Source organism: Marmota flaviventris, chromosome 2 (genome assembly GCF_047511675.1).
Source record: "Marmota flaviventris isolate mMarFla1 chromosome 2, mMarFla1.hap1, whole genome shotgun sequence".
NCBI lineage: Eukaryota > Metazoa > Chordata > Mammalia > Rodentia > Sciuridae > Marmota > Marmota flaviventris.
Window position 1 is genome coordinate 182,957,848 of NC_092499.1, and position 14,489 is coordinate 182,972,336.

A 14,489-nucleotide genomic window follows, 5' to 3' on the forward strand; every position below is an offset into this window, starting at 1 on the left:
GTTTGTGTGTTTTGGTTTGCTGTATGTCAGATATAACACACGGTCTTTTGGGTCAACAGCTTTACTAGTTACTTGGAATTTTCATTCCAAGACCTTTAAGCTCTTTTTGCTCTTTTAGCACTCTTATGGTTTGGGTACATATCTTTGAGAGTGACAGGAATAGGACATGGAAGGCTTACTTACTCATCGTGGTCAGCTGGTCAGTTAGAGATGAGGAAAGCAAACCAAGTAATGTTTTTTTTCAGCAAAACATGTTCATAAAATTCCCAGAACAGCAGTTAGCCATTAGCAAGTCCGTGGTACTTGTTTATCTATCCTGCATCTTTTATTTTTTTCCAAGTACAGGTAAAACTGCCCTGCTTCTGATCCCTGTCGCGCATTTGGATCCCACCTAGGAGGCAGCTTTGGAGCAGGACGTCCCCCTTCAGACTCCTCCTACCCTCCCCAGCTACCCAATATGTACCCACTCTCTGCCCAGCCGCCAGCACTCGAGGTCATAGTGCATCTGCACAAGCTGAGGTTATTCTTTCAGAGTGTCAATCTTCACGTGATTATGACTTGCTCCCTCCTCTGGGTCCTCTCCCGTCCTCTGCAGATGCCGTGGTGTATTCTGGTCTCTTTGCTTTTGATCCTGTGGTTTGGCTTTCTAGCCTACCTACCAGCTCTCGTCTATAGTTGCCTGTTTTCTGACCACTCTTTTTCTAGTAAGTTATTCCTCATCTCCCAGCTCAATTCAGGAGGCCTGCAGTCCAAGGTGTCTGTTTTCCTTGTTTGTCACATGTTGTTATTATCTTTGCTGTATGATTTTTAAAAATTGGCTTTGATTTTCTAGCTTCATCATTTCATAGATGAGGAGACTGAGACCCAGAATGAAGAACAGATTTGCCTTTATCACCATACAGTGCCTTATTTATTCAGGCAGTCACTGAATACAGGTTGATGGAGCGAGGGGAGAGAGTGTGTGTGTGTGTGTGTGTGTGTGTGTGTGTGTGTGTTTCCAGGTCAGGGAAGGGAAGCTTAGTTGGAAGTGCAGTTTGCCTTCCAGGTTCCTGATATAACTCCTTTTTTCTCTCTTTTGTGCTCCTTTCCCTTATACTTCCCTCTCTTTCTCCTGTTTTTACCTGGGGCCTGGTTCCCATGTTCACCTTCCCTTTACGTTCAAGGTGGTGTGGAATCTGAGGGGAAGACGGTGGGGAGCCAGTGCTGCCCCTGTGTAAACCTTTCTTGCTGTTTCTCCAACCCATTTGTCCTGCCTGATCTCTGAGAATTCCTTGGAGAGTGTCAGCCACCTCCGCTGCCTTTCAAGGTGAATAGTACCAGGTAGTAAAAATGACACTGAGCTTCAAGAGTTTAGATTATGAGATAGGGTTAAAGATGTTGACCTGTTTCTTACTGGAAAAGTGACCTCCCAAGTGATCTATTTAAAGTTTGGAAATTCATGAAAAAACAGTGAACCCTTGGAAGAAGTTGCCAGGAAGGAGCCTGAGCCGGTCAGTTAACTATCGACCGAGCACCCCCTGGGGGAGGATCCTTGTTGAAGAGAGGCTAATAAATCCAGAGTGTATTAAAGGTACATGGTGATAAAGCAGCTGATGAGGAAACGGGGAACTGCAGATTTAATAACTCATCATTGGGTTTCATTCTGTGCGTGATCCCTTAACACTTGCCACATGTGTCCATCGCCGTGGTTGACTTGCTTCAGGAACTGACAGATATTGACACCCTCCACGAGAGCGAAGAGGGAGCGGAGGTCCTCATTGATGCGCTGGTAAGTTGCATGGTCCCCTGGAGTTTTGCAGGTTTGCTGAAGGCACAAGTGGCATCCCCCCTGTTGTGTCTGAATGGCGTCCCTAGGGTTTTGTGGCTGGGCTGGTTGGAATGAGGTGAGTCGGATATGGAAGTGCATCTTGGAGGGGACCCGTTAGCTGAGGGCCATGGAAGGCCAGCATTTGTCTGCTGTAGGCAGCCGTTGCTCATCTGTTCCCTGTTTAATCCCTGCCTCATCCTGCCTGATGGGTTTATTCCTGAGGCTTAGAGAGATGGACGCCTTGCCTGTGGTCACAGAGCTGGATTTGAACCTGTGCTCTCATTGACTCCCTGCTCCCCACCCCCTATGTGCCACCACTGACCTTTGTACTAAGAGCTTCCACTGATGTTTGTTTTCTCTTTGGGGTTTTATAATCCCTGGTCATGGAAAGGTATTGTTCTTACTTATTTTGGAGATGGGTCATCAAAGAGGCATTGGAGAATGTGGAAGGAGAACAGACCTTAGCACTCATCTGCCAGGGTTGCATCTCCAGCCTCCAGCAGATAGGGCCTCGTGACTTCTGTGTTCTTTTTGTGGAGCGAAGCAGGGCCTCGGACTCCTCAGCCTTTGGGTCAAGCAGCAGCTAGTGCAAGGTCTAGGTACATGGGGTGAACCCCGTCGGCCCATTCCCCTCTGTCTCATCACCCGGCACTGAGGAGACCCCAGAGGCAGATGTGAAGCTTTCCTTTGGGCCACTTGGCCAGTCCTTTGATCCCTGAGACTGCAGCCTGCACCCCAGGCCTCTTCCACCACACTAGACTCCCTTGTCAGAGAGGGCTCCGGACTGAAAAGGCACCACAGTAGGCCTGTGGCGGAGGAGGGTCTAGTCCAGTCTCCTGCCCTGATTCTGCCCATGGAGTTCTGGCCAGCTCCCACGTTCTCTCCTTCCTCTGTGGATCTCCCTTCCACTCTGTCATCTTCTCTTGCCTTTTTTCTCTGGTACTGAGGTAAGTGCCGATTTTGGAGCAGTTTGCAGAGTTTATCTAAGATCATTGCAGCCGCTTGTGTTGAAAGCACACAGGTACTTATTAGGCTGCTTTCCGGCCCCACCCAAGACCACTGAAGCAGAACTGCCTGACAGGGGGCCCAGATGGGTCTGAGGCGCACAGCTGCATGACCCAGCCCTCCTTACCCTTTCTCTTAAGGTTCTTGACACCAGAAGTTTCCCCTGTGCTGTGCTGGCTGCTGGCATTTGGTGTGAATGACAGGGTCGTGAACCCACTGGATATGAAGAACTGTCTCTCCTGGAGAGCAAGGCTGCAGTCCAGCACTGCCATGTGAAACTGTGAGGGAGATTTCTGTGGCCATTTTTCTTACATGCTCCCTCCTGGAGGGAACTGCCACTTTGGTAGGATCAGGGCCTTTATTTTTCCTTGGGAGCACTGTGCAGAAAGCAGGGGACGTTGCTGGGGTGTTCTTTTGTTTTGAGGAGCAGCTGAGGGGAGCTGTGGCAGCTGCTCCTGCACTATGTCCCCACAGTGCCATTTGTGCAGGCTTACCTTCCAGAGGTTAATTACAGTGGCCCTGGACGAGCCTTCCTGCCTGGTCCCTGGGCTGATTTTAATTACCTTCCTTGCCCGTGTGAATGGAGAAGACAGGGGAGGAACAGCTAGCCTGGCTGCTGCATGTTGAACCTACCCAGAAGCAGCGGTTCACACAGAAGCCCCTTTTGTGCTTTCTGTGTCGCCAGGCCCACCAACAAAGGCTGGATCTTGCAGAGTTTATTGTCTGTGTGGAAAGAAACAGTTCATCCTCAGTCTGGGGAGTCATTAGGTGGCTGCTATACAGGGTTTTCTGTTTGTTTAGTTTCTTTCTGATTATATTATTTTAAGATTTTGATGCTTACAGCTTTATCCTGGTGGGGCTGGTGTGAATCACAAACACTGAACATTCTAGACTCCAATACATTATTTGCTCTCCTGCAACCAGTCAGAGGCAACAGTAAATATCAGAGGGCAGAACCGGCAAGTGGTGTTCCATTTATTCTTCGCCACCCTTGTGCCACATTGAGGGAGAAGTTTGATAAGTAGTCTCATATTACAAGGGTTGAGTTGTCTTCGTAGTTTTAATTTGGGGCCAGTGTCGGAAGCCTGGAATTGCTTGAGCAGAGGCTAGAGGGCATGTGGCAGGATTTATTGTGGAGTGCAGTTTGCAGTTATTGCCTTGGTCTTTTTTCCCAGTTGTAAGTCTCAAGTAATAGAACAGCTCATTTGTGGGGAGAGCGTGCTGTTCTGGCATTCTTGGGGCTCTGCACAAGCTTTCCATGTTGGCCACACCCACCGGTGTTCCTCATGCAAAAGGTGAAGACATGTTTGTGCTTTGGAACAGGTGGATTTGGCAAATGGACTCCTTTCTAGAGAGTAGTAATTGTGAGGGTATATTGCTTTGATGGCATTTCTGTGGCTTACTCCTCCGAAGGTGGCTTTGGAGTAGTGATTAGACTGCTGTGATTTCTCTACTTACTACTTGGCATGCCTGGCTTCTCCAGGTCACCTGGAGCACTCCTGCTCCTCCTCCTCCTGTGAAGCCCAGCTTCAACCTCAGCTCTTCTGAATTTTTCCAAACTCATCACCTCAGTGGAATTTGTGTTCCCCTAGCACTTTGAACATCCTGGAACTTGTCAAATTGCATTATAGATTTCTAAGTTTGTCTTTTTTGAGTTGTGGTCACTGTTGGGAAAGCAGTCAGAGTGGTGGCTCTGTTACTTACCAATTGTGTGTCCTTGGGAGAGCTACCCCACCACTCCATACTCTGCTTTTTTGTCTGTAAAATGGAGATAACAGTAGGCCCATTGCATAGTGCCAACGTGAGGGATGACTGAGATATTTAAGTCTCTAGGACAGTCTGGCACAGAGTAAACACCCGATAAATGTGGGTCATTATTGTTGTAAAGGTATCGAGCCTGGCAGATATTAAGCAGTTAGTAAATGTCAAGGTAAAATGACAAGTGTCATCTGCCACACAGAGGGATATTTGTGAAGGTTATTAAACTCAAGTATTTTTTCAGTTCAAAAAATGTTTCAAAAAACATTTTTAATAATTATTCAGAAACTGTTCGGATGGCATAGGCCTAAATAAGACATGCAAAGATAGAGGTTTAGGGTGTGTGTGTGTGTGTGTGTGTGTGTGTGTGTGTGTTGTGTGTTTGTTTTAATGGAAAAAAATAAGCAATTCGAGGTCGAGTATCGAGAAGGGCTGAGAGAGATTCAGGCTTCTGTGAAATGAAGAGGATGCAGTGGTCACGCCTCATGGAGAAGAATCAGAGTTGGCTGCAGAGCTCAGGTTCTGGCCACGGCCTGGAGGAGGCTTATCCACGAGAGGGTATGGGGGTGTCGCAGCCAGAGCAGGTGCAAGTATGGCAAAACTGGCTTTGATGTGAAGAGCTGGGGACTACCCTCCATACCGTTCTTGCCCTTCATTGACCCCGTGTAAAGGTTAAGCTTGGAGCTCCAGATTGGGTTGGCTGGAACTTGGTTGGTATCGTATTTGTGCTGCTCAGGTGAGACCCAGCTTAGCACGTCTCATGTTGCTTTACGGGGGCTCGCTGTCCATTTCTGGCCTGTTCCTTCCCATTTCCATTAATGTTCTTGCCTTCATCTTTGTTCCTAAGCAAAACTCGCTTGTTCATTCATTCACTCAGTGCTTACTGAATGCTCGGCATGTTCCTGATCCTAGGCACTCAGGTGTGTAATTGTAAGAATGAAAAAGTCTCTGCTTTGGTGGAGATTATGTTCTGGTCTAGGGAGAAACAGTAAATAAATGAACAAGAAAACTATCAGAGTGATTGTCTGTTACGCAGAGAATTAAAATAGAGTGATGTGATATTGGGTGACAGGAAGTCAGGAAAGGCCTGGATTCTGGGTGACAAGAAACCAGCCACTCAGAATGAGCTAGAGCAAGGTGGAACAAGGGCAGAGACAGACAGGAATGAGCGTGACATAGTGAAGGAACAGAAAAGGGCCATTCTGTGGAGTACAGCCAGGCTCGTGGGGGAAGGTCGGGGCCAGTCCACCTGGGTGCCAGAGGCATTATCCGTCATGAGGCCAGCGTGCACAGGGTCATAACAGTCTGACCAACACTTCAAAAGATCACTGTGGCTGTGCAGATAGTGAATCCGAGGGACAGGAATGGAAAGGGCACTGCTGTCAGCTGCGGTACAGTAGGCCTGAGTCCTGCCTTATGACCATGTCACCATGTGTATCGTCAAGATTTGTTTGATCGAGATTCAGTGGGTGTGGGGTTTTATATTTATTATTATTTTCTAAATCTGAAATTCCTAGTAGGTGGAAAAACTCTAGTCTAACTCTGGGGAAAGCTTGTTGGCAGATTGTACCAGACAGAAAAAGAATCCTCCCTCAAACCCTCTCTTCTGCCTCTCTCTTTATTTTCTCCTCTTCTCTTATATCCATCCTCTTTGATCTAGTGGAAAACAGTGCCTGATCATGCCCTTGAACTTTGTGTGATTAAGACCTTCTGGAATGTTGTCTGGGAGACCTGCTGATGGGCAGAAATAACCTGGGACTTATCAGAAAAGGACAGGTGGAGAGTCCTGATTTTCAAGGCCAGGGTTGCTCTGGCTGATGCTTTAATCCCGTAGCAGGATCTGTTTTTAGTTTCAGACTTCGTCACAGGTTCCGAAAATTGAAGGTAGACCCAAGTGGTTAGCGGGAGTAGGACAGAATGCTAATTTGTCCTTCTTACTAGGCAATATCCAGAGCTATACATAATATAAATACTTTTCCAAGGGTTTTCTGAGCTAAATGTATTTTGACTGCTTTTGGCCCTTCTGCAATCAGATAAAATTGCATTTAACCCAACTAAACATAAAGTTTCACACTTTGCCAAGCTTAAAAAGGCTGCCTGTTAGAAGTTAGATTTCCGCAACAAGAAAAAAGATTTTCCTCCAGCCAGACGCCCATTATCCATAGCCATTCAGCTCTAGGATTTGAGCGCGTCGCTCACTGCCACTGTCCCCGCCACTTTGCAGACAGCAGAGATGGGAAGCATAACTAAGAATCAAGGAAAAGGGGAAATAATGCAGATAAAGAGCAATAAGCAATTGAAGCCCGTGAAGCAGTTTGCAGAACTGACAAGCAGTTTGATACACAGCGGAGTCACAGTGTCTGCTGCTTTAGGATTCAGAGAGATTATAAGTCAATCAGGGTGATTTAGGGAAAAGCAAACTGTGACATGGTTCATACTCTTCCCCCAGATGTTTTTCTGTTTTCTCTCACATACCCAAATTGTCCAATTAATTAAGAAAAACATTGCAGTAGATTTCTTCGGTGACGCTCTTGTGAGATTTGAGAGCAAGATTGTGTGTCTCCTGGTATGTGAGGGGAAAGCAGCTCTTTCCTGCGTGTGGGCGCCTTCAGCTCTGTCATCGGTGTCCCCTCCAGGAGTCTCTCCCACTGCTGCGCCCACCAGGCACAGAGGAGAGCCTAGAAAGGTAACTCGCTTGTGATTCAGGTGGCGCAAATTGGCCAGTCATTTCAGGTTTTTTTCTCGAATAGGTGTTTCCCTGGAGTCTCACCCAGAAAGAGCGGAGTGGCCTTGTTCCACGTCTGTCCCTCTTTCTGAGCTTCCTTCCGCAGGCCGAGTTTGGACCAGGTCTGTAGAGTGCCTGTCTTCCTCAGAGTGCTCAGGAAGCGCAGCTGAACAAGATCATTTCCTTCTCTCTTCTCACCAAAGTAATAGGATATAATAGGAAAAAATGGTCTTTAGAGCTGGTCGTCTCTGTCACCGGCTTTGTAACTTTGGACCAGGCCAATTAACCTCTCCAGGCTTTTGTTCTCTTATCTGTAAAAGCGAGAGAGGACTCCTTGAGGCTAAGTGGAGCGATTTTGCACAGAGCAGGCGTCCGTCAGTGCTCCCATGTGGTGAAGTGTGTGGGAAGGGTGGGCTGGACCCAGGGTGTACCGAGACTAAGGTGAGGAACCTGCCTTTGAGGTACTTGGCTTTCACCTAGGGAATGTGAGCAGGGAATAATCAGGCCTCAGAAGGGGTGAGGGCTGGATTCACACTCTCTACTGAGTTTCTCAGCTGCTGCCTTACACCAAACCCAGGGTAAGGCCTGTCATATTTTCATTTAATCTTTGCAATTTACCCCCATTTCCTGAGTGAGGACACTGAGGCTCTGGGGATGAGGATACACCACCAGCATGCAGCAGACTGTGTCCTCATGACTGCCCACTTGGAATGCTGTCACCCGGTGGCTAGTCACTTCTCCTTTTTAATTTTTGTTGTTTTGGTTTTTGAGTGGTTTATAGTCCTGGAGATTGGAATCCAGGGCACTGTACCACTGGGCTGCATCCCCAGCCCATTTGTTTATTTGTTTATTTTTGAGACCATTGTTGAGGCAGTGATCTCAACCTGCAGTCCTCCTGCTTTAGCTTCCCCATTACACTGCCACCATTCCTGTTTCTTCTTCTCCTTCTTCTTCTTCCTCCCGCCTCCCTCCTCCCTCCTCTCTCCCTCCTCCTCCTCCCTCCTCCTCCTCCTCCTTTGTCCTCCTCTTTCCTCTTCCTCCTTCCTCTCCTCCTTCCTCCTTCCTCCTCTTCCTTTTCTTCCTTCCTCCTCCTCCTTCCTCTCCTCCTCCCTCCTCCCTCCTCCTCCTCCTCCTCCTTTGTCCTTCCTCCTCCTTCGTCCTCCTCCTTCCTCTCCTCCTCCCTCCTCCCTCGTCCTCCTCCTTTGTCCTTCCTCCTCCTTCTTCCTCTTTCCTCCTTCCTCCTCCTTCCTCTCCTCCTTCCTCCTTCCTCCTCTTCCTTTTCTTCCTTCCTCCTCCTCCTTCCTCTCCTCCTCCCTCCTCCTTCCTCCTTTGTCCTTCCTCCTCCTTCGTCCTCCTCCTTCCTCTCCTCCTCCCTCCTCCCTCATCCTCCTCCTTTGTCCTTCCTCCTCCTTTGTCCTTCCTCCTCCTTCTTCCTCCTTCCTCTCCTCCTTCCTCCTTCCTCCTCCTCCTTCCTTCCTCCTTTAAAAAAAAAATTTAATTTTTTTTAGTTGTAGATGGATACAAGTGCCTTTATTTTATTTATGTATGTGGTGCTAAGGATTGAACCCAGTGCCCCGTGCATGTGAGACAAATACTCTACCTCTGAGCCACAACCCCAGCCCAAGAAAATTAGGTATTTCCTCAGTTTCCCTCCGTGGCATGGCTTGGGATCCCCCAGGGCAGTCTGCCCACATTACAGATTGTGCCCAGGAGGAGACAGGGTCGGAGAGTGCTGCTTCTCCCAATCTGAAGGGAACCCGGCTTGTTCTTTTGTTGCCCCTGCTCTCTAGCTCTGAGGTCCTGGTGAAGTCCCCAGCTCTCGTGAGTGGCTCTATCTACCGCATGGCTGCTTCAAGTTTCTTATTTATCTCCAAACATGTTAATCAAGTAAGAGAAGCACAGTGGCGTTTCTGTCCATTAAATGTGGTTCAGATACCACACGTTTTGTCCTGTTAAGATTCTTCTTTTTAAGAAAGAAGTAGAGAAAGGCAGCAGAATACAACAGACACTAGTATGGCAATATGTAAATCAATGGATGTGTAACTGATGTGATTCTTCAATCTGTATACGGGGTAAAAATGGGAGTTCATAACCCACTTGAATCAAAGTGTGAAATATGATATATCAAGAACTATGTAATGTTTTGAACAACCAACAATAAAAATTAAAAAAAAAATAATAAAAAAAAATAAAATATATCTATATTAAAAAAAAAAAAAGAAGTAGAAATTCTTTCATAAAAGCTTGGCATGGGAAGAAAGAGTGTTTTGAGTTTAACCCTAAATTTTGCGGTCAGTGGAGTGTGGCTGGTGAACCTGCCGACTGCACAGCTCTGCGCTGTGCTCCAGGAATGCGTTTGGGCTTGAGTGAGCCATTGGCCTGGCCCCAGCTGGCCCTCTGGTGAGGTGTGGAAGCGCCACTGAGGAGGAGAAGGGCACCGGCTTGGTGTCAGGTCTGGGTTCCAGCACAGCTCTGGTCAGCATGCCTTGTGACCTTGACCTTCACTTTGCCTCCTTCAGCTCCAGCATTCTCCTGAGTGAGAGATAAGGCTGCTGCCCTTTCCTTGCCTCAGGGCACTTAAGGGCTCACAGGGAAGGGGTGGGCGAGCACCGGGCAGCGCAGGCTGCTGATTAAGTGCTTGCTGTGTTCACAAAGATAGAGGAGATGTGAGTGTGGGAGTGGGAACATGTGGGGCCTATTTGTGACATGTGTCCCTCTCTCCTTTTGCTTCCTTGTTCCTGCAGGTGGATGGGCAGGTGGTAGCGCTGCTGGTGCAGAATCTGGAGCGGCTGGATGAGTCTGTGAGGGAGGAGGCGGACGGCGTCCACAACACGCTGGGTAAGCCGGAGGGCCCGCTGCGGGCCCTGTGCTCCTCGCCCTTCCTCCCTTATAATCGAGTCAACACGGAGTGTTTTCTTTCCTGCTCTTCCCAAACTGCCTTTTCAGAAACGAAGACTCGTGTGTACATTTCATATAACTGTAGTTTGGGTTTGGCTTGCAGGTAATAAAAGCAGAAATCCACTGAGGAGGTATATACCTTCCAAGATCAGAGCATGGGCTCTCTTTGCAGGCCTTTGCCTCCAAAATAGGATGAAATCTACTAAGGATTCCATCCCCCACCCTGGAAAAGTGTATATTTAAAATTTTTAAGTCATTTTTTTTGTGTTGGTTTTTCTAATCACTCTCCTTCAGTGGAACTAGAAACTTTTGGCCAGCTGTGTACCTGTAGAGGAAGGACAATTCTTTGAAAAGAAAATTCTTTGAAAAACAGTGTTTATTCTTCTTCTTAAATATAGATTGCTTTGTAAACTCTGGGTTGAAATACTGCTGCTGACTTGGCTGCCCCTGTATCAGATGAACATTTAAGTGGATTCCTCTGCAGTATTTCTCCTCTTCCTTACCCTCCTCAAATCTCCCAGTCCTTTCTTTTGCAAAGTTGCCAAACCAATAGCCTATTTAAAAGTGTGCTTTTGGGTTGTCCTCTTTATCACTGGTCCTGCCATATAAGACCAGAGGTGACATATCTGTGAGCCGAGTTTGAGACACGAATGAGGCCCAGTGGAAGCAGGAATTTTGATGAGGTTAGATTTTCTCTCTGCTCCTTTGTGTTTGTCACAGATTTCTCTTGTAGTTCTAGACTTTCTTCAGTGAGGATTATCATAAAGCAGAGGGGAGATGGGCACCCAGGGAGTAAGAGAAGAGAGAATAAGCGCTAGTCTACAGCCAGAATTTGGCATCATTCTCTTTTATCCTAGTGCTGGATTTTATAGAATCCTAAGCTTACCAAAAGAAAAGTCAGCTTACCGTTAATAAAAAGGGCCTGGTGTAGTGGAAGAGGCCCCAGCCTGGACGTCTACAGAGATTGTCTGCTTTCAGGTTGGGCACCTGCCAAGAACTGGGAGGAGATCATCCCTGTCTCCTGTCCTGGGTGCCCCACAGGCACCATGCTAGGCCCTGGGTAGGCATGGCCTTCCTCCTTAAGAGGTGAACTGTTAGGAAAGCCTATCCCAGGAGAAATGGTATAATGGGAGCCAGAGGAAAGTTCTGTGGGCACCACAAGGAAGGGTCTCCAAATTGCCTCCTAGGAGCAGGTGGGGACCAGGGCTGAGTAAGAAGGGAGGTGCCTTTGAGGAGCGGGGCAGGGCCTCTGAGTAGGAGTGTCCTCTGCAGTCATGAATTGGGGTGGGGGGGGCTTTGGGAACAGTTAGATGTGCACTTGGCAGTGGGAGATGGAAGTGGTGGTGGACATTTTGTCCAGGTTTTGGGGAGACCTTATAAACCTGCCAAGAAGTTTGGGTGTTTGTCCCAGGGGGCAACGGAAACTGTCTAAAGTCCAGGAACAAGATAGAGCCAGGAGACTGAAATGAATGAGTTGATTTTCTTAGAAAATGTGAAAAAGTAATCGAGGGTATTGAAATGACCTCACTTTCAGGCTCTTGTTGCTACTCTACATCCATAGTCTTGTGTTGTGTCACCCTCCCCCAGGGACCGTCTGGCCTTTCTTCACTTGCTGTTGGTGAGGCCAACCTGGGCGGAGGAGTGAGCAAGAAGTAGGGGTGTGGGGATGTTTTGAGCCTTTTTCTTTCAAACTTCACACCCAGTATAGTGTGTCTGGGCATTGTGCTTAGAAAACACGGAACTGCGTTGCTTAGTGATAGTAACATATTCATAACATAAATGAAGCAAAAGGGGCCCTGAAGGGAAGGGAAGGAAAACATCTGATGTATTAAGGACTATAGGTAATATTTTAAAAAATATCATAGTCATACAATACCTTCTATTTTTGCTTCTCGTTTTTAATTTTTCTGTGGTGAACATTTGCTGTGGTAGGAGATAGCAGGACTGATTATTTGCTTCCTAGTACCTGGAAGCTACTTCTGCCAGCCTGGCCTTTCCCCTCTGTGCATATTACTTTGTTCAATTAAGAACATCGTGCTTGCCTTTTTGTAATGTCCTGGTTCCCACGATGCAGGGGAAGAGAGCTGAAAATGGGTGAATCCTGCTCTGAGTCCCCACCCCTGGTTCTTCCCTGAGGTTTCTGCCTAGCCCTCTGCCTGTGGTTCCAGGTCTCGGGGACCCAGCATACCAGCAGCCACAGGGCCTTCCCAAGCACACAGCCACCCTTCTGTGGGCCCCATTAGTGCAGAGCGCCTGTCACTCTCCCTGTTGTGAGTGTCATCATTTTCAGCTGTGACTTTTGCTTGTAATGTAACTTGAAGAAAAGACCCGCAGCATCTCCCTAGTTAAATCTGAAAATGACAGCACAGCATCTGGCTGGGAGGAGTATAGGGAGGTGGGAAGGGAATCCATGCCTGTCCTGGGAAGCCAGCTTGTTGCAGATGGAAACAAAGTTGCCCAACCCCGCCCCCGCCCCCCCAGTGATTGGTGCCTGTCTCCTTTCAGCGATCGTGGAAAACATGGCTGAGTTCCGGCCTGAGATGTGCACGGAGGCCGCCCAGCAGGGGCTCCTGCAGTGGCTCCTAAAGAGGCTGAAGGTGAGTGTGGCTTGGTGGCACTTGCTGTCCCGCCTCTCTTTGCTCTGGGCCTGGCTGACCCTGGGTTGTTGATACAGATTATCTTCCCCAAGCCTTAGGATCTAGTTTGGGAAGCTTCTAGTGCCTCTTAGCCCTTTCTTTGCTTATTTTCTTCTTTTTTTAAAAAAGATCCCTTCCAGTTCCATTTCGCAGAGGCAGCTACTGTTAACAATGTATATCTGTTCTTCCAAAAATTTTCTGTGCTTATATAGGAGATTGTTTTATGTGTGTTTCACAAACAATTCTATAACGTCTTCTTTTAAAAAAAAAAAATATTTTTTGTAGTTGTAGATGGACAGAAGGCCTTTATTTTATTTGTTTATTTTTATGTGGTGCCAAGGATTGAACCCAGTGCCTCACACATGCTAGGCAAGTGCTCTACCACTGAGCTACAGCCCCAGCCCCAGCCCCTATAATGTCTTCTTAATGTGAATTATTTTTTCACTGAACTGATGGTTGCCAGGTATTCCATTGTACAGATGTACCAAAGTTAATTTTGCCATTCCTGGTTGATAAGCATTTGCCTGGTATAAACAGTGATGCAGTGAAATTCCTCATATACACACACTCATTTTTTTTCTTACACACTTGCCTCAGCTTATCTGGGTAATAAATTTCTAGAGTGGAACTGAGCCCAAGGGTAAGCGGTAAGCACGTTAATATTTTTCGAGGTATTGCAAAATTGTCCTCTGTAAAGACTGCCCCATTAATTTGAGAATTCCAGCTACCTATAAACCCTCGAGTATTTTTCTTATGGTTTTGTTAATCTGATGAGTGAAATTGGTATTGTTATTTAAATTTGGAACGTGAAAATCAAGTCAAGTATTGGCTTTGTGTAGTGTGTATCAGGCATTTGTATTCATCTCTTTTAGCGTCATATTTATATCCTTTATCCATATTGTGGTAGGATTGTTTATTCTCTTTCCTTGTTAGCCATCAGAGCTGTCCATATAGTAAATGGGGAGGTCAAAGGTATTTCAGATTCGCCTTGACCACAGGTGTGTTGGTAGGTAGTTTGGAACAGCTTGTATGCTACTGCAGGCAAGGATTTCAACTTTTAGTAAGCAGGAGGTACTTATTTGTAGCAGGAGTGAAAGGTGGTCCTGGACTTGCTGTGGTTCAGTGTTGTAGAGATCCAAAGACCGGGGTGGACCACCTCCACTGTCTAGGCAGGGCCAAGGATGAAGGTTAGCGTATAGCCACCATTCCCTGCCTCTCGGGCACCCTAAGTCTTCCCCAGCCCTACTTATTGGACCATTGGTCCCCATGACCTCTGTCACAGAGACTTATGCGACATGTGGATGAGGATACTCGCTAGCCTAGCTCTCACCCTGGCAGGTGTGGGTGCATCTGCCTGGCAGGCTCAGTGCACTGAACCCCTTGACCCCACTCCCCTTTCCTTTCAGCCCTGCACTCAGCGGGTTACTGATCCGTGCATGGACATCTCCTCCAAGTCGGGACTTCCCTTGGTTCCTGAGTTGCATTTGTTTCCCCATGAATTCCCTTCCATCTCCCTACACTCCCGCCCTTCTTTTCTCAGTATTCACATGTCTTCATTCTCGAACACTTTGAAACCTTTTGGGAGTCAGGGGTAGGGAAGAAGGAAGCAGAAACCAAGTTAAGGGGAGAGGACAGCTCTCAGTGACCACCTAAATTGGAG

General features: G+C 47.4%; 1 protein-coding gene across 1 annotated transcript in view; it reads left to right on the plus strand.

Annotated features, from left to right (window-relative positions):
* The window catches only part of Ctnnbl1 (catenin beta like 1), a 156,494-nt gene that overhangs the window by 51,820 nt on the left and 90,185 nt on the right, over positions 1-14,489 (plus strand). Inside the window, exons 5-7 of the mRNA XM_027945163.2 lie at positions 1,671-1,768; positions 10,040-10,133; positions 12,699-12,790. Coding sequence (XP_027800964.1) covers positions 1,671-1,768; positions 10,040-10,133; positions 12,699-12,790 — 284 coding nt within the window. The remainder of the gene's footprint in view (positions 1-1,670; positions 1,769-10,039; positions 10,134-12,698; positions 12,791-14,489) is intronic.